General features: G+C 40.8%; 1 protein-coding gene across 2 annotated transcripts in view; it reads right to left on the reverse strand.

The window, feature by feature from the left end:
• Positions 1 to 18,885, reverse strand: part of LMTK2 (lemur tyrosine kinase 2) — a 40,487-nt gene that overhangs the window by 5,364 nt on the left and 16,238 nt on the right. For both annotated transcript variants that reach the window (XM_042437551.1, XM_042437550.1), the window contains exons 3-13: positions 18,569 to 18,713; positions 17,029 to 17,102; positions 16,325 to 16,443; positions 15,074 to 15,161; positions 11,298 to 11,431; positions 10,121 to 10,205; positions 8,638 to 8,759; positions 8,286 to 8,435; positions 4,478 to 7,361; positions 3,279 to 3,414; positions 1,236 to 1,484 (exon numbers count right to left, since the gene is read on the reverse strand). In XM_042437551.1, coding sequence (XP_042293485.1) covers positions 1,236 to 1,484; positions 3,279 to 3,414; positions 4,478 to 7,361; positions 8,286 to 8,435; positions 8,638 to 8,759; positions 10,121 to 10,205; positions 11,298 to 11,431; positions 15,074 to 15,161; positions 16,325 to 16,443; positions 17,029 to 17,102; positions 18,569 to 18,713 — 4,186 coding nt within the window. The remainder of the gene's footprint in view (positions 1 to 1,235; positions 1,485 to 3,278; positions 3,415 to 4,477; positions 7,362 to 8,285; positions 8,436 to 8,637; positions 8,760 to 10,120; positions 10,206 to 11,297; positions 11,432 to 15,073; positions 15,162 to 16,324; positions 16,444 to 17,028; positions 17,103 to 18,568; positions 18,714 to 18,885) is intronic.

The following is an 18,885-nucleotide window of genomic DNA, read 5'->3' on the forward strand; positions in this document are numbered from 1 at the left end:
TTTTCCATCAGGTTTACTTCCCGAGGAATGTTTTCTATATAAACTGTGTTGAAATGAAAATGATGGCATCAAGGGGAGACAAAGTTAGGGCTGGAGCATGACTTTGGTGCGACTTCTGGACTCTCAGGACGCATGCATCATTGAAACACCATACCTCCACTGTGACTCGAAGCAGCTTTATTTTGGCTGTCTGTAACAGGCCAATATTTTGGGTGAAACTTATTTGAGTGTGATTATGCTATAAAATAGTTTCTGCTCCTCAAATGTACCCTGTGCCTCAAAAATGAGATTCTGGCGTTTAAAACAATTGCTATCCATAACATATTATGTTATGAAATCCACTCTGCCGGCACACCTGGAAGGCTCTCAGGCGCAACTGTCTAAATCGCACACTTCAATGTCACTGGTGAGGACATAAAAGAAAGCTACAGTATTTTAAATGCTGACCTTATTGATAAAACAGGCCAAGAAGCTTATCTAATCAGCACTTTTTAATACAATTGCAAACAACACTTTTCTACTGAACCCAATGCAAGACTATATGCCAAACACCAAGGGCCCATGTGTACCAGGGCATTCTTGGGCTGAAGAAAAACCAATATGATGGGGAGGACAACAGATAAAGTGAACCAATGATGGATTTGTTGATTTGGCATGCAGTAAGTTGGAGCAGAGAACATGTAGCCCCTCCAGATGTTGCCTAGTTACAATTCTCAAGGCTATGATGGCAAGAGATTGTGTGAGTTGCTATCCAACAACATCAGGATCACACAGTCCCCACCCCAATTTAACTTCTGGAGGAGATGGGACTTTTTTGTGGGGATCAGAGCCATGCCATGATTTGGCAGGATTGCATACCGCAGACCAGGTCTATCCACGTCTTGTTCTACTACCTTTTAATGGAACTTAAAAGCCATCACTTCACCTTAACCCATAATAAGGTGATTTCTATAGGCAGGCAGAAGTGTGGCACATGAGGAAAAAAGTACTATTGTCTATGACACAGAAGGGATGAGTGCATTCAGAAGCACCAAGGAGAGCCATATGCAAGGAATAGTAATTTAGGACACATGCTTTCGTCTTTCCAGCAACAGCTGCATCACTACACTTATGGGCTACACTAAATTCATTTTGGTTTAATTTTCTTTTCTTGGGCAGGACTAAGGACTTTCAATAACCTCATTAGCAAAGCAGTCCCTGAAAACCACAGTGATGCTTCAAAGGAAAATACTTGCCTCCTTGCTCAATGTCAGAATCCGTAAAGTGGGTGAGTGAAAAGTTTGTAATGTTTGCTGGTGAGATCGAGAATCTGGAGTAAGGTAATGGGTGTGACCAGTTTTGTTCAGGGCTTCGAGGTGGCGGAGGTGGAGAGAAGTACTTTGAGGTCTGAAGAGGAGGTTTGGAGCTAATGAGGCTATTTGCAGCTTTCGATATAAAAGAGGACTCTGCAGAAGAGAAGTCATCGTCCCACTCAAAGCCTCCACCTGCAACAAAACACACAAAGGTATTTAGTAAGCAGAATTAAGAGGGGAAAACCACAATCCACTAGCAACATCGGGGACTGCCTGAAGGAAGAGGCCCCTCCCTCTTCAACTGTCATCTCGGCCTCAGAGGGAGCCATCAGGCAGACCTAGCAACATCGGGGACTGCCTGAAGGAAGAGGCCCTCCCTCTTCAACTGTCACCTGGGCCACAGAGGGAGCCATCAGGCAGACCCAGCAACATCGGGGACTGCCTGAGAGCTGATGGAGGACTACTTCTGCCGTTGCCCCCCCCCCCATGTCACCGGGGAAGAAGCTCCCCAGAACTGCGGAGGACTGTCTTGCCGCTGTGGCGGCTTTTTACCAGGGGGAGGGGTCAGTGAGAGAGGCCCCTCCTGAAAAGCCGGCTCCCCGGCCTCCTGAGGGACGCTGCCACACACCCCCACGCCACCGGGTGGAACTTCCCCCCCCGCTATTTGGTATGGGGTGTTTTCATTATTCTTAATTGTTTTATAGAATTGATGTTTGTACAGGGGGGTTGTAAATTGTGATCTATGATGTTCTAACTGTTGTATTATTGCTGTAATTTGTGATCTATGATGTTTAACTGTTGTATTATTGTTGTTCACCGCTATGATCCTTGGAATAGTGGTATAATAAATAAACCATATTAATTATTAATCCAAAATAAGAATGACTTTCTGATACTGCAGCATCAATATAGCTCAGTCCTGTTTATTCCAGGGTTCAGCAAGTCCTGTGGGCCACATGTGGAGGGGGAGAACTCCTGAAAAGAGGTGGTTTCCAGAAAGGGTAATGGAACAGGGACCATTTCCCCTGCAAATCTAATTTGGGTTAAAAAAGAGGGCTTTCAAAACCATAGAATCACAAGAGTTCGAAAAGACCTCAAGGGCCATCTAATGCAATCCCCTGCCATGCAGGAACACACAATCTAAAGATCCCTGACAGATGGCCATCTAGCCTCTGTTTAAGAAGGAGACTCCAAGGCAGTATATTCCACTGTCAAAGAGTTCATAGTGTCAAGAAGTTCTTCCTCATATTGAGGTGGAATCTCTTTTCCTGTAGTTTGCATCCATTGCTCCATATCCTAGTCTCTTGAGCAGGAGAAAACAAGCTAGCTCCCTCCTCAATATGACATCCCTTCAAATATTTAAACAGGGCTATCATATCATCTCTTAACCTTCTCTTCTCCAGGCTAAACATACCCAGCTCCCTAAGTAGCTCCTCACAGGACATGGTTTCCAGACCTTTCACCATTTTGATCGCCCTCCTCTGGACAGAAATGGACTTGGCTGTTTTGGCAGGAGGTGATGTGGCCTAAAAAGTCCCAGGAGGGTGCTTCTTGGACTTGACAGATCCCAGTCTACATTGACTAGCAGCAATCTCCCTAGGTTTTAGACAGGGGATTTTCCCTGGCTTGCCTGGACATGTCAGAGATTGAACCTGACATTTTCTGCATGCAACACGCATGCTCAGCTACTGAACTACAATCTTTCTTTATCAGCCCTGGAACATCAGTGAGGAAAATACTGTGATTAAACTAAACAGAATTACACCTGGATTTAACTTCCTGTGCCACAATCCACTGGCATCAGTTGTGGCTATAATTTTTTCAGATCATAGACATCACCAGGAAACTTGAAAGGGCTCAGTATCACTCAAGCAAACAAGCAAGCAGAATTGCAATAATGAACAGAACCCTTTTATTTTGGAATTGTGACTTTTGAGTTTGCAAGTTCTCATGGTTCTTAAAACACATGGCCCAAAGACTAAGTACCTTCTTCATCAGTAGAGCTTTCTGAATTTGTAAACTTATTCAAGTAGCCAAGACCTGAAGCCGGAGCAGGAGAATTACTAGAGTCTGAGTGGTTTGCTTCTGTGGTACGATTACCAAGCTCTTTGGTTGGTGTTTCCTAAGAAATAAAAAAACACGATTAGCCTCTGAGCTTTTTTCACCAGATGAAGCATTACCCAAGTTCTACAGCATAAAAGGCTGTGCCATCAAATTAACACTAGGACCTTTCACATTAGCCCAGATGTCTCCCAATTGGAAATATATATTGCTGTCCAATGCTCTAAAACGCTTATATTTGTGTCATTGTGCCCTGTGGCCAACACACTGCTGTCATCTCTGCATAACACCTAACACACAGGGCACTTCTATGCGATCCTTGTTATGCAGCTCACTATAATTCCTGTCTAGCAAGAGATTATCTGCAGTAGAGGCACTATTAGTGACTTATCATGGCTGAGTCCAGATATCCTGTCTTCAAACCTAGAAAGAAAAGCTGCAGTCACATAAACACTGTTTGTGTACATAAACACTGAGAATAAGGTCTATTTATGCAACTTCTATTATCTGTGAAACCTTTAGGGCAGTGGTTCCCAAACTTTGGTTCTCCAGATATTTTGGACTTCAGCTTCCAGAATTCCTGATGGTTGGGCAAGCTGTTTGGGGCTTCTGGGAGTTGAAGTCCAAAATACCCGGAGGACCAAAGTTTGGGAAACACTGTTTTAGGGTGATCGATGGAACAAAGGGGATCTACGAAAAGCATAACCCAATATGCAAAGCACTTTATCTAACAAACTCTGCAACATTCTACAATCCAACCATGGTTCATTTCTTTTACAAGAAGTCCCAAATTTACTGTACTAGTTTACATTCCCACAAGGAATAAAAGGCACCTTGAGGTTCTCTCATTACGAAAATGAGAACTAGATGCACAACCTTAAGAGTTTTGTAAAATGGGTCAACTACTTTCAGAGAAGCAAAGAGCCAAAATGCACACATCTTAAAAGTATTACTTACCAACCCAGGATGCTTCATAATTACAAATGTACATTACTGTGTGCTTACATTGTCCTTGCTTCAGTGTAGTTAGAGGCAGACAGTTCTGTACCTATTCAATAACATTCTCCTTCTTCTCCAACCCAAATCTACACTGAGAGGCAAACATAAATAGATATAAAAGATACCTGATCAAAAAGGTAAACGGTGACATCATCGAAGAATGTGACTGCTTTTCTCTCATTCCTCAGAACGTCTTCAGCTGGGCTGTTCTGTTCCATTTGCTTTGGGCGTTTCAACAAGCTCCTTAAATGCCTGCCATCATCCCTGTCAGTTAGAATCACTGGTACCTGATGCACAATTTCCTCATCGCTGTCAGAGCTAAGCCCATGGAGATGGAAAGTTCTCATATCGTCCTCTGAATCATCACTATTTTCATCTTCCTCATCAGCATCATCACCATCCAACGACAGACTGAGAATTTCAGAAACATCAAGTTTACCAAGATATTTTCCTTCAACATCTGGTTCTTTCAATTTGTGACCTTCAAGATGGCAGAGTAAGGATTTTTCATAGATTTCTGTTGGCGTGAGTTTTAGGTCTCTCTCATGGAGAAAGTCTGCTGTATTAGTGCCTGCGCAAGAAACGTTTATAAAGGATTCCTCGTATATTTCCACTTCATCATCAGAAGTAGGTTCCACTTCCACCACAGGAAGCAGTGAAGTGGTGTTACTACCTTTATGACAATATCCCAGCTTTGTTTCATCAGTCTTAGGGCCCTCTAACCTCTCATCCAATTCTAACTGTGGGCATGAGTTATTAGAAAACTGGTCGTCAACTATCCTATTGCCATTTGGCCCATTTTCGGTATTTTCATTCTTTACCACTTCAAAACAGTTCTTGCTAGCACCAGCCTCGAGAAATACTTTTGGTTCTATTGATATATTTACAACCTCAGACTTCTTATCTAGTTCAGAATCATTATCAGAAAAATACGCAGAATCTCTGTATGAATTCTGAATGCCACCAAAAGTCATCTTGGAGACTTCTTCACACCCATCCATGATTTGTGCAGCATCCAAGTCAGCATTTCCATCAGATGAAACAATTATCATGGGATTATCATGCAATAGATGGTCACCAGCAGCAGCACCAGACAAAGCAGTCTCTTCACTAGAGTTGCTACCAATTAGATGTGAAGTCCATTCAGGAGACTCCAGATTTTCCGTTTCATAGCCGCTATCAGCAGGTTTATCAGGTGGCAAAAGTTTCTGACCCACTAAAGACACCAAGACCTCATTCACATCTAAAGAATCTAATGAGTCTGGTGTATCTACAGATTGCCCAGTGCTTTGGGCAGGAGAAGATAAACTGTCTTCCAACAGACTGTCATGACTTATACGATCTGAAGGAAGAACAGACAAAAGAGTAACATCTTTGATGAGATCCTCTGTGTTATGTCTTTGGACCTGAGCAAAAGTGTCATCATTTTCATCCAGAGGATAAGCATCATCTTGTTCCAGTCCAAACTGCTTATCCTCCTCAACAGCTACTATCAACTCTCCCCAACAACTACTGTCCTTTTTAGGTTCCTGGTTGTCTCCCTGTCTTTCTCCTTCTTGTGCATGGAGCATAGGGCTACCAGAGGGACTGGTCCCATCAATTTGAGTTTTGGCATTTGTGGGTAGTGTTTCAATAAAGTCTGTTTCAGGGGAGTGATCCATTCCAAGGCGAGAGTAATCCGTAGTGCAGAGAGAGTTATTATCAACTCCTACTTTAGAAAGGGTCTTTTCCACTTTTGATAAGGGGGATGTGTGCTGCACATCCATTACTGGTGAGCTAGAATGCAGCTGGCTTTGCACAAGGGAGTCAGCAGGAACACTTGTGTTTTTATCTGTACCTATTTGAACAAAATGCTCATCTTTGTGGAGAGAAGTATTTCCAGTAACCCCCAAAGTAAGTTCAACTCCCAAAGGATCTGTATTTGGTGACTCTAGCATATTAGTGTTGTCCAACGCACTTCTGAAATTATCATCACCAGCTGCAGCAGCTTTGTTACTCAGGGCCCCCTTTAATAAATGCTTTTCTTGAAGAAAAAGATAGTTATCAGACAGCTCTTCTGAAGTCAACAAATGAAGATCAGTCTGTATAGTGTCCCCAAGCAAGGAAAGGTTCTCATGCTCAAAAGTGACTCTAGGACTTCCGTTCTCGGGGTGATCAGGTTTAGATTCCTCCAAATCCGAATATGAAACTGATTCAAGTGCCACATGAATATCCTTTAGATCAGCTAATTCAAATCTATTTCTAGCATCGGACAATTGTTCTGTTCTGGTGACATCACTAAATGTATTCTGGAAAGAGTTTTCAGAGCCATTAATGTGTAGTCCTTCCTTGGGATCTGAATTATACACAAAATCCCCATCTGTAGTAGATTCAGCAGTAAAGTCCTTAAGAACCATGAAACTAGTATTCTTGTCCTTTAGAACCTCGTGGCTGTCCAGTTCTGTTGTCAATACGGCAGCCTGGCTATCATAGTTTATACTGTTGCATCCATTCTTCTCTTCCAATTGGATGTAATAATCATTTCCAACAGAAGGCTTATGGGAATTGAACACAGGAAGTTCTCCAGACACACGTAGTGCAACCTCCTGCCCACTTTCATCTTGAGCTCCTGGCCCTTGCTCTGTGAGCGTGTTCTCGAACACCTCCACGGGGAAGAAGATATTTGTGTAACTCATCCTTTCATCAGGATCTGCCTGGCTTTCAAAGTGATCATGTTTGGCTGCCTCCCAGATGTATTCAAAATTGAGTCCTCGACTCGTTTCAGTTACCGTGAGGACCTCTTCCAACTCATGGCCAAACCTATTCCCTGGGAAATGATCCAGGATTGGGAAGGCAGAGTTACTTGAAGACTCTCTGTTTGAAGTATTTGGCTTGAGATCATTCCAGTGTTCAGGATCAATCACCGTATCCCTTTGACTTTGCATACGGAGATACGTTAGAAGCTTATGTACCTCTTCTGCTGTTGCTCTCTTGTCTGGTGACAACCAGCAGAACTGCAGAACTTCATACCTATGAGAAGAATAACACATGTCAATACTACAATAGAACACTACTATTTCAAATAAACAGTTCCGTTCTGTAATTTCTACTCTTTCACCTTCAGTGTACTTTTCAAAGTGGCTTACGTTTGCTGATTACTTTATTTCAGACTTATCATTCTTCTGAGTGATTTTTGGCATTACAGAAGGGAGAGTACTATGATTAAGTGTATGAGCTAGACCACCCCCACCTTAGCTCAACTGTCACATAATCACAAACGTAACAAATGCTGTCATGCCCACCCCCATACTGGAGAGGTGTACACCATAGCCATATCCTAGAATGAATAACCAGACCACCACATCACTGCCACAACCTTTTGTTGGGCTTTGAAAGCTACAGGCAGGTTACAAGGTTCACCCACTTTGACCTCCGCTGCCTTTGTGTCATGGAGCAGAAGCCAAACCTCAAGGAAAAGACCCATGTTGTGACCAGTTGGGTAGTTGCTAGAGAAAAGAATCCACGTCTGTGGACTGAATATAGATTGACAGTATGACACATCAGGATCTGGCCCCTTGACGTAGTAAGATGACTCCAGAGTATGCTGCCCATTACAGTAAGTTGTTTCAGGATGTAGCTCCCAGATGTGGACAGTTATTGCATGAATACATCCTTGCTGTTATATATCCCCTGGATACAGCACTGGATACACTTTGGATAAGCCTGGATCAGCCCTTTGGCCTGACAAGTGGTTTTAGGACCTTGGGCCAGGATGTGGCAAGGGATTACAGGGCTGGCATGTTCAGCTAAATGGGAAGGGACATTGGCATCACTCTTGCAAGAGGGCCAGGTGAAGCCCTAGTGTAGCTCCCCTTGTCTCAAGGACAGCAAGCCAGGTTGTTCTTTCAGGTTTGCACCCAACTCCAATAAGAATTTCAAAGATTCAGGTGTTACCATCTATCAGAATATGGCTGTTCAAGACATGGTTCCAAGAGCTTGGTCCGTTTTTCTTTTATGACCTGCATCAAGACCTCATCATCAGATAAATCAGAGTAAGGCTTTGCAGCATTGCTGAAAAGTTCCCATAGTGTTACACCTAGTGACCTGCAAAAAGAAGATCATCAGTAAGATTTTAAATCACACCATGACTCATGGTACTTTGGGGGAAAGCTCTGACTACAAAAAAGTGCCTTCATTCTTTAATGTTCATATTTTCAAACAGTTTATTACCAACAATATGACTGGAACATCATGCCCAGACCAAACAATTGCAATAAAAAATCCTCAACAAATACAATTTTCATACCAGATGTCACTGTACTTCGTTGGCTCAGCTGTTAATAGCCTATCCTGAAAGCTAGTCACCAGCTCTGGTGCAGTCCATCGAAGAGGCACAAGTTTCTTTTCATCTGTTTCAATATAATCTTCCTGTCACATCAATGAGAAAACATACAATTAAAGAGAAACCAAATTATATGCTGGAAAACAAAACAACATAACCGAGTAGTATTAACGACAGAGACCATAATTCTGCCTTGCTGAGCTAGGGAATGTAGTAGTGCTGCTTGCATGGAAACCCACCCAATCTCCCCACATACATTTGTGGCCCAAGAAATACATTTGGCAAAAGAAAAACTAGATGAAAATGAGAAGCAAAGAATTGGGAGAGTCAAGCGTGGATGGACGAAATCCTTACTGGTTCTCTCCAAGTTCACAAAAAGAAGGGAAAAAATAGATGGAAATGCACAGTGACATTCTAAACAAAGTCGGTTTTGCCAGTTTTTGGAAGAAAACTGTATTTTTTCCTAATATGTAAGAATAAGTCAAGTCTCATAATAAGAAAATAATTTTATCTGTTTACCAATACTGAAAATCCACAGCATATGAAATGAAAGGTTAATGGTTTCTCACTCTAATATCTATACAAAGAATTTTAATCAAAGGTCTGAATGGTCAGTCAACCCTCATAACCTGGACATTTATTCCAGTACATTTGCTCCTCAGTAAGTGAACGGCAAACTAAATATCACACGCAGACATGTGCAATGCATTCTCAGGTTTGTCATTTTAATGAGAAGCAGTCACAGACTCTGACTAGGGAAATGGCAACCTAAAGACACAGAAAAATGGTGAGAGAATGGATTAAACTCTCCTTCTCTCACTGTCCCTACAATCAAGTTCACAGCCTCTGGATGCCACTTTAACATAGCACCATGTTGTTGCATGTCTTGAAGTTGTTCCGGACTTACAACAACCCTAAGGCAACTCTATCACTGAGTTTTCTTTTGCAAGATTTGTTCAGAGGGTTTTTTGCCTTTGCCCTCCTGTGGGGCTAAGAGAGTGTGATTTTTTTGCCTAAGGCCACCCTATGGGTTCCCATGGCTGAGTGGGGGATTTGAACCCTGGTCTCCAGGGTTGTAGTCTAACCCTCAAATCACTATAACACATTGGCTCTCAAATAGTACCTAACAGTTCTTATTTAATTAAATTTCTAAGTACAAGATAATTTCCCTGAAATAAAATACTGTATTGTACAGTGGTTCCTTTGGCACTTGGCTCACACTGATATGTGCTGACTTCTGCCCTAAAATGAAAGACATGAACAGAATACCAGCAAACCTAGACTATAATAAATGAATTAATGATACAGAAATGAAAGATACAAAAATATATACACACTGTACCTACTGAACCCCAAATTAAGCAAGTCTACATAAAGCAAGCAGTTTCATTCAATAGTAAATCAATACCACCAAATTTAGGCTCTAAATTTAATCACCTTTGCTTACCTTATACCTACTGAATCCTATTCCATAATCTCCAACTTTTACATTTAGATCAGATGTAAGGAAGCAATTCCTTAAGGCCAAATCTCTGGAAGAAATGAAACAAAAAAATTGCAATGAGAACAAAAGAAATGTCAGTACAACGTCAGATGATAAAAAGAAAAGAAAGACCTGTAACAATGAAGCTGACTTCATCTTAGAACATACTGGATTGCAGACTTAAACACAGCTGATTCACAGCACCAGCAGCAGCAACCATCCAAAATCAGTATGGAACAGGTATGTGACTATTTATTTGAACCCTAAAAAGCCGGTATATTATCTGGAATATGTCTTTCTAACTTGGATTGGAAAGTCTACCATATATACTTATCAATAATTCTAAAAAATTATGCCCAAAAATTGACTCCAAAATCCCAGGTCAACTTATTTATGAGTCAGTATGGTAATGCGATAGCAGCTCTTTCAGATTTCCCCGGAGCTGACCACTGCTGTCTGGGCAGTCAAGGTGAAACCAATGTTGAAATGCTGAATCAAAAAGCCCCAATTAAGAGTCCCTCTTGCTATGCGAACACATATACACACTGAGTGAGCCTCCAAGTTTTACCCTTGACTTATCCATGGGTCATGGCAAAATGCATAATTTTGGCTTCAAACCTGCCCTTGAAATATATGGGGTCAAATTATAGTTGAGTACATACAGTAAATTCAGATCTTGAAAACCTCTTGGTGATCTTAAGTCAGTCAATTGTAGGCACTAGCGACAGGGGAGGAGGTAAACAGAAATATAGAAGATGGTTGCATGTCCTGGTCTAGATCAGGAAGCTGCTTCCACTCTGGGGCCTTACAGCTCCCCCATAAAAAAAGTGTGACGGCCAAACTCCAGTACGCAAATGTGCCTCATCTGCCATACATTACATCAGACCATAGGTCTCTCCAGTCCAGTATTGTTGACACTGACTAGAAGGACCCCTGCAATGTTTCAAAAATGAAATTTTCCAACTGTACATGTGAGATGTTAGGGATTGAATCTGGGACCTTCTGTGCACCAAGTCTGTGTTCTGTCATTGGACTATAGTCTTTCTTTGGAGAAACTATTATATCATAGCATTTTACAGTTAACGTTTTCCTTTAGTTCTTTATCAAGAAAAAGAGATATTACGTTATCTGAAAATCTTACCCATGCACAAAATTATGCTTATGCATTACGGAGAGACCGGCAGCAATCTCGCATGCCATCCTCTGCAGCAACATTATTTGCGCATCTCCTTTAATGTTCTCTTGTTCATTGCAAAGATACGTTTTTAGGTCACCCTGTAAAAGGAGTTTAAGAACACTCATCAATGCTGATTGCAGTTAACAGACATGTAATGAAGCAGCACACATAGTTTAGTTCTCATCAGTCAACAAGGTTATTAGCAGGAGTTATAAATAAGCCCATGCTTAGAGAACTCTGTCATCAGATTTCCAGTTTCTGTAACGGTTCTATGAGAAGGCACCTGAGGTACATGCTGTGGTCCTTTTAAGGCCATTTGGTGATTACTCCGTACAGGTAGCTACTAAATGACCTGGATTAAGGTTACAGGATAATGAAAACACGGAAGGGACATCCTCACAAACAGATACAATGCATTTATATATTAAAATATTTACATCCCATCCTATACAGAAAAAAAAGATCTCAGGGAATTACACAGTAGCATTGATTTAAAAGATTTAGAATCATTACAGGTAAGTTAAAAACATTTTAAACGTATCAAAGAAAGAGACATTAAAACAATAAAACCGTGTGTGTGTGTGTGTGTGTGTGTGTGTGTGTGTGATGGATAGATTCATTAAAGCCAAAAACTTTATAACAAAAACACTTGGTCTTATTATTTGCAGCAAAAGCACTGAGCAACCCTTATAGGAAGCATGAAGCTGACAGCCCCATACAATAAGAACCCATCTAGCAAAGAAAACCAAAGTCCAATGGTCAATTTCAATTTCAACATCTAAGAAACAAATGCTTCTTAAGTGAATCTTCACTCATTTGATTCCTCCACATGTAACAACTGGCTGTCCTGTGCTGAAAAGCCAGGGTCCAAAACACACTGCAGAAATAATCAGTTTGGGTCCGTTTTAACTGCCCTGGTGCTAGGGAATTCTGGGAACTATAGTTTATTGTGGCACCAGAGTTCTCTGATAGAGAAGACTAAATGTCTCACAAAACTACAGTTTCCAGAATCCCTAGATTGAGCCAGGACTGTTAAAGCAGTCTCACACTGGATTGTATATTTTGGACCCTATTCTCAGAGATGGCATGAAAGTTCCACCTGTAGTTTTACTCTCCTACACTTATGCAAACATTACAGGAGCAAATGGACGAACCTCTGAGCCAAGCTGCCTCAACAGCTCTAGATGGCAGCAAAACACTAACTGAAAGCAAGAAATTTATCTTTCAGCAGCAGGACAGTTTTTGAGATTGCGGACTATAGAAGGGATAGGAATTATGCTGGTCCCTCCACATTCACAGGAATGAAAGATCCCTGTGAATGTGGAAAACCCACAAATAAAAAAGGACTATTCTTTTTATCTAAGAGAACACCTCTCTAGGGATCTCCAGGTCCTCCAGTGCAACTCTATGGTCAACATCTGTCAGAGGTTGATCATAGAATCATGCTGGAGGACCTACAAATGCCTAGAGAACAGTTTTCTCCAGCAGAACAGAGATTCCTAGAGAGAACACCAGGAGCCCTGGTGGCGCAATGGTTAAATGCCTGTACTGCAGCCATTCACTCAAAACCACAAGGTTGCGAGTTCAAGACCAGCAAAAGGGCCCAAGCTTGACTCAGGCTTGCATCCTTCTGAGGAGGTCGCTAAAATGAGTACCCAGACTGTTGGGGGCAAATTAGCTTACTTGCTAATTAGCTTACTTGCTGTTCACCGCTATGATCTTTGGAATAGCGGTATATAAATAAAACAAATTAATTATTAATTATATTAATCAAAACCACAAATAATGAAATCTCCAAATGTCAAAGCCACAAGTGTGTGTGGAGGGGGGGGGGGGGAACTGAACATGGTCCTCCAGATATTGTTGAATTGCAATTCCTAGCACTCCTCAACATTGGCTATTCTGGCCAGGGATGTTGAGAGTTATAGTCCAGCTATGGTTTCCCCAAGGGCATGGCTCCAAATCAGAGATGTGAAGCTCCAGATGTTCCTCTGGCTTTCATAAGGACCAGCCATCACAGACCAAAGGCCAGCAATGACAGGGGTTGTAGGACAATGCCATTTGTTGCCCCCATGTTGCAAGGGGAAATAACAGCTGAACCTCTTTCAAGGTACTCAATATTCATGCTTTGGGGAGGGGGGAGATTTCACTTAGATATTTTCCCACTCACTTCTGTTACTCTCTGTGAAATACTGCTTTTAAACAAGATTCTTGTGTGCTTGAAAGTGTTGCCTTAAGGAAGAGCTCCTAAAAGTGAATACTGACTACTATTAACAGGAAATATGGCACTGAGGGTATACTTCCACTTGGAACATACCAGGGACCATACCCTTCCGTATTACTGCATATATCCACTCCCTCAAAAACATGCTAATCTATCAGGTCCCCCATAGTAGCTGATCTGGGACACCATCTTGAAGCAAAAATCCTTGTTCTAATCTGTAAGCAAAAGAGATTAATGAGGAAAATTTATGAAGATTGGAACTAGGGAAGAATATGTATGGAATACTGCTAACAATGCGCTGTCTACTGAATTATTTTATTACTCAAAAAAAGCCATTACAAGTACAGGAAACCAGTCCCACCATACACAGTTTCCACTGCCTGCAACTTCTACCACAGATCGCTACATGGAAATGTTTTTCATATAGTGAAAAATATGTGAGACAACAAAAATGAATGCTTACCTGTACTGATTAGAGAAAGCATTTGCTGCCAGATGCATGTATTAATACTACACAGTGTAGGTGCGGCTGTAGCAGCTTATTTTAACAGGGCCACATAGCATAGTGTGCAATTAACGCCAGCTTCTCATCCCACTCCTCTTCTCACTTACAAAAGCTACACACATCGCACATACTTGCAAAAGTCACAAAATGTTTTTGCAGCTGCTGTTCTGTGCCTTATTTCACTTCTAAGACCTGCTTTTGCTTGACAGAAGCAGACTATAGAAACACGGGTTTAATTTCTCTGCCCATCACTTAACAGCCGCGACGTTGATGCATGCCAGTGAGTTTGCAGCTGAAAAGCTTAGTGCCCTGTATTTTACCCTCACATGTTAAATCCTTGTATGGATTATTCTTGACAGGATAATGACAATTTATGACATGACGCGCTAAGTCTCCAAGCAGTTGCAGTATTAATAAAAGTTATAGTCTATCAACTATAACTACCTTGTCTTATGCAAAAGCCTCTTTGAAACAGGTTTAATATGTCAGGAGCATGACAGCATGTATTACATATAAATTATCCCAAAACAACAGACTATATAAAAGTTTAGTCAGGAAAAGGTCATTTCCAAACCTATAGACCTGGAAATTAAATGAAAAATTAATTAGCACTCAGCACCTCTAGAGACACAGGAAAATTAAAGATCAGTATTATTAATCCAGATCTAGTCCAGGAATGTTATTTTGCGGAGGAGGTTGTTCTAAATGCCCAGGCCAGAGATGATCAAGAAATGAATGTTAAAACAGTAACTTTCCCTTTCCTCCCAAATAAAGTACTTGAATTTCAGCCACAATATCTGAATTGCTTCTGTGATTGTCCCCATGTCACAGCTTTTATCTTAAGCCCTTGCATTCTCATGACCCAAGTCTATGTTCACACGGTTTCCTTCTCTCTCTCCATCCGCTCATCCCTCCAAGTAATTTGACCTGAAACTCAAAAATCCTCTCAGGAAAGAATCAAAGATCAGGCCAACATCAATATGCTACCAAAGGGAAACAGCATTTACTCACCAAATCGCAAAATTCAAAAATCAAAAGGTAGGGGATGGCTTCCACGCACTGCCCTGTGCATTGGAGGACATTAGGATGCTGAAGAATTCTGCAAGGACATTGAAAACAGAATAAGGAGATGCTGTTAAGACTAGAACACAGTGTTTCATCCATGGTTTGAGCTAGTTAATAAACAAAATCTCAGTTGTGTGCATCCAATAGCCTGGTTCATCTTCCATTGATACCAATCAACATGGGATTGCAACCATTGAACCTGACAGGAAAGTCATTAATTGGGCAAATATAACCCAGTGAACTATGTGGTAAAACTATGCATAAAGGAGGCTAAAAATCCATGTGAGAAATGGCACACATAGAATGTTGCACTTGGCCTCAGATGAACACAGTTTATCTCTCCGCTCAGGCCACAAAAATTCAAATTCTTGCCTGGCTGGATAAAAGTGGTTATTACCATGCGCATCCATGAACAAATGCCTGAAGATCAAATAAAACTGAATTTTAAAAAGCCTATGTGGAAATTGTAGCACTGTTAGCAAACATTCACACATCCTTGCAACCTCTCCCTACCCCACAACAATCCAAACATCTTACTAGTGGGGGATCTTACTCAGGAGCAGCCCAATGCATTTTGCTGCCTGATGCAGAGCAAAATATAGCACGGTCCACATCTAAATAAAGGTGCACAGTATCAAATGTCAGCTCAAGAAATCTCTGTACCACACAAATCCCTATAGCAACACACAGATTTGCAGCCTGACGCAGCCACCTAATTCTGCCTATTGGTAGGAGCAGACCTGAGCAACTGCAGCGCATGGAACCTGCCCAGGTCACTTTGCTGCCTGAGGTAGGAGTGCAAGTGGCACTTATGCTCCCTTGTAACAGTGCATAGCTCAGGTGAGTCAAGTTATTTTGACACCTGAAGAAGCAAAATTTCACAAGCAGCCTCTTTCCATTCATGTCAACAGACGTACAATAATAATACTTTAAATATTAATAAATCTACTATCTAGGGCAGCTGCCCCATTCTGAGTGATATAAGGATGAGTCCTGCTTCTACTGTTATACTATTTGGCCATCTCTCAGAAGTCTGCACCATCTAAATTACTAAGGGAACTGTTTTCAATTGTTACTTTATACCTCATTACCACAAGATACATGAAAAAGGGTTTATTAATAAGTTGAGTATGTGTTTTCAAAAGGTGGAGCATTAGTATTTACAAGGCAACTTCGGATTACTGAGACACTACTTACAGATAAGGCTCTCCGTGCTTCAAAAATCGTTCTTGATCTTTGGGGCCAGCACTTGCTTTCAATTCATTCACGACGACTCTTGCCACACTGGTGCCAGTGTAAACCTCCCCAAGCAGAACCTAAAAAATGATCACAAAACCTCAGTTAATTTCTGAAACAAAAAAATGTTACTACTGTAGATACAAATAAAATAACCATGGCTACAATGCTCTAGAAAACTCTAGAAAATCTGAAGAGAATGAGTGAATGTGGGGAAAAAGATGGCCAAGTTCACATTTCTAAAATGGCACTGCCCTAAATTAAAGTTAAGACTTAATAGAAACCACAAGGCCACATATATATATATATATACGTATAAGTTTACACTCTAATTTAGCATACACAGGAACTGTGGGTATCATATTGCTCTAAGTGAGTATGTCCGATTTTGATGCACTAAAATATTTTCAAGTGTCAAAGGAAAGCAACAGGAACATGCTGAGAATAAATCTTCTTTCAGTATCCAAATCTGAGAAACAGCACTGCACCAAGTTTCCAGTGAAGCCTCCATTTTAAAATTCAAACAGCGTAAGTTTTCCCTGAAGCCTCTTACTGATAACATGGCAAGCTCACACTTCAAAATGTATTCAAGAGCTATTTTTGCTCACTGCAGCAGAAAATATTTTAACAGAGATGGAGAACTGCAATATTCAAAACAGACTTGCCTTTCCAAACCAGCCATTTCCAATTTCTTGAATGTAGTTCAAATTCTGACGAGCAGCTTGAGATTTCAGTGCTTCTGTTAAAGAAAGAATATATAGATATACATTTAAAAAGGCTTCATATTTGAATGAATTCGCTATTTAATCAAGTCTTCACAGTTACAATGGCTTGAATGATCCTCACTTTGGTGTTCAGAGTTATATCTTTACACTTTAGGATCCTTTCCAGTTCATTCACAGCAACCCTTTTCCATTCCTATTCCTATTCCTATTCTTTTTTTGAATACAGTCACCATTTTGAGTAATGGTTGATCCAAGTTATGAGAATTCCTTGACTATTTCAATTTTCTCATTATCTAAGATGAATTCTTGTAGATCTATTTGTTGAAAAGGGTTGTTCCAGCAGACATTTGCTAGTCCATTATATAAAGACCTAAAGAATTGCAAGTCTGACATACAACAGGGCTTGTAAAGCTATTAGATGTGGAGGACTGGCTGAGGTCTTTCCCTCTCAATTTGCCAGGGACCGGCACCTTCTTTGTGCTGACTACAACTGTTTCTTTCTTTCCTGGAAACCTGCCATGAACTAGCAGGCAATAGCTTGCAAACCGGTCCACACAGCACCACTTTGAATAACACTGACGTATAATACATAGTACATTATTAACAGCAGACTTGGAAAAGAAACTGAAGAGTTCCTCCCTCCTTGCAATCTCTTCCTTACCAGTCCACAGAATTTCAGACTCCCAGATCTGGGTAGATCAAAATATTACACACCAAACATCACTGTTGTATATATACCCATGTTTGTGTATAAAATACAAACACAGACTCTGCATACACCTATCCTGTTTATAGAAACTTGAACTATCTAGCGCTGCAACAAGGATCCACTTATAAGTTTATATTTCACTTAAATGATTTCCATTTGTTCCTTTAGGGTTCTTATTGAAATCACTGTTACAATTAAACTTCAGTTAAGAACATTTTAACTCAAGAATGATCTGAACACAGTGCAATTACACATAGCTAGCAAAATGTGTAGTGAAGCATAGAGTAGTTTATTATGAAATTATTGTGAAATTAACCATTTGCTAATATTTATAAGCCAAGGTGTAAGAGGCTGCACCACAGGCCAAAACCCATTTCAAGGAAGGATAGATAAGGACACAGGGTTTGGTAGTTAGCTAAGGCAAAAACAAATGTATTGTTTTCTTCATTTATTACAACAGTTCTTCAAGATTACTGCTGCCTTCAGCCAAGGCAGATGCTCATCTCTAGAAAGAAGTAACAGTGTACCAGAAGTCATGGAAATGGCTCAACAATGTCGTCTAATCAAGCATAATGGTTAAGAGAATGAACTACTATGAGACGTGTAACGCGTTGCCTTGGCCAGGGAGTCACTGAACAGACTTAGAAAGCCCAACACTCAACTTCATGAGTAAATTCACAAACTATTTGAAGAAAATATGAAAGATTTCTAGTAAAAAATATCAGAAGGAACTTCAGTCACAAGATCGGAGAAGAGCTTCAGACATCTTACCTGTAGGAAGCTGGAACTGTGATGGAGCTGGTAAAGAAACGTTTGGGACTGTAAGGGTAAACACTTCTGCCGGAGACTGAACAGATGGGGTGTCTTCTGTAGGTGGTGTGAAGTCTATTTCGTCATCAAAATTGTCTTCAAATTCCTACAAAAGCACCAAGATCGACAGAAGAAAATGAACTATGAAGGCTCATGCTGCCAACTGCTTTCTTTCAGTTAGTCTCAAAGGTGCTACAACATCTCTCTACATATTGAGTCTATAGACTAGCACGGCTCTATCTTTGACTCTTGCCCTATTCAGGTGCTGTTTATACCTA

Source organism: Sceloporus undulatus, chromosome 8 (assembly GCF_019175285.1).
Source record: "Sceloporus undulatus isolate JIND9_A2432 ecotype Alabama chromosome 8, SceUnd_v1.1, whole genome shotgun sequence".
NCBI classification, from domain to species: domain Eukaryota; kingdom Metazoa; phylum Chordata; class Lepidosauria; order Squamata; family Phrynosomatidae; genus Sceloporus; species Sceloporus undulatus.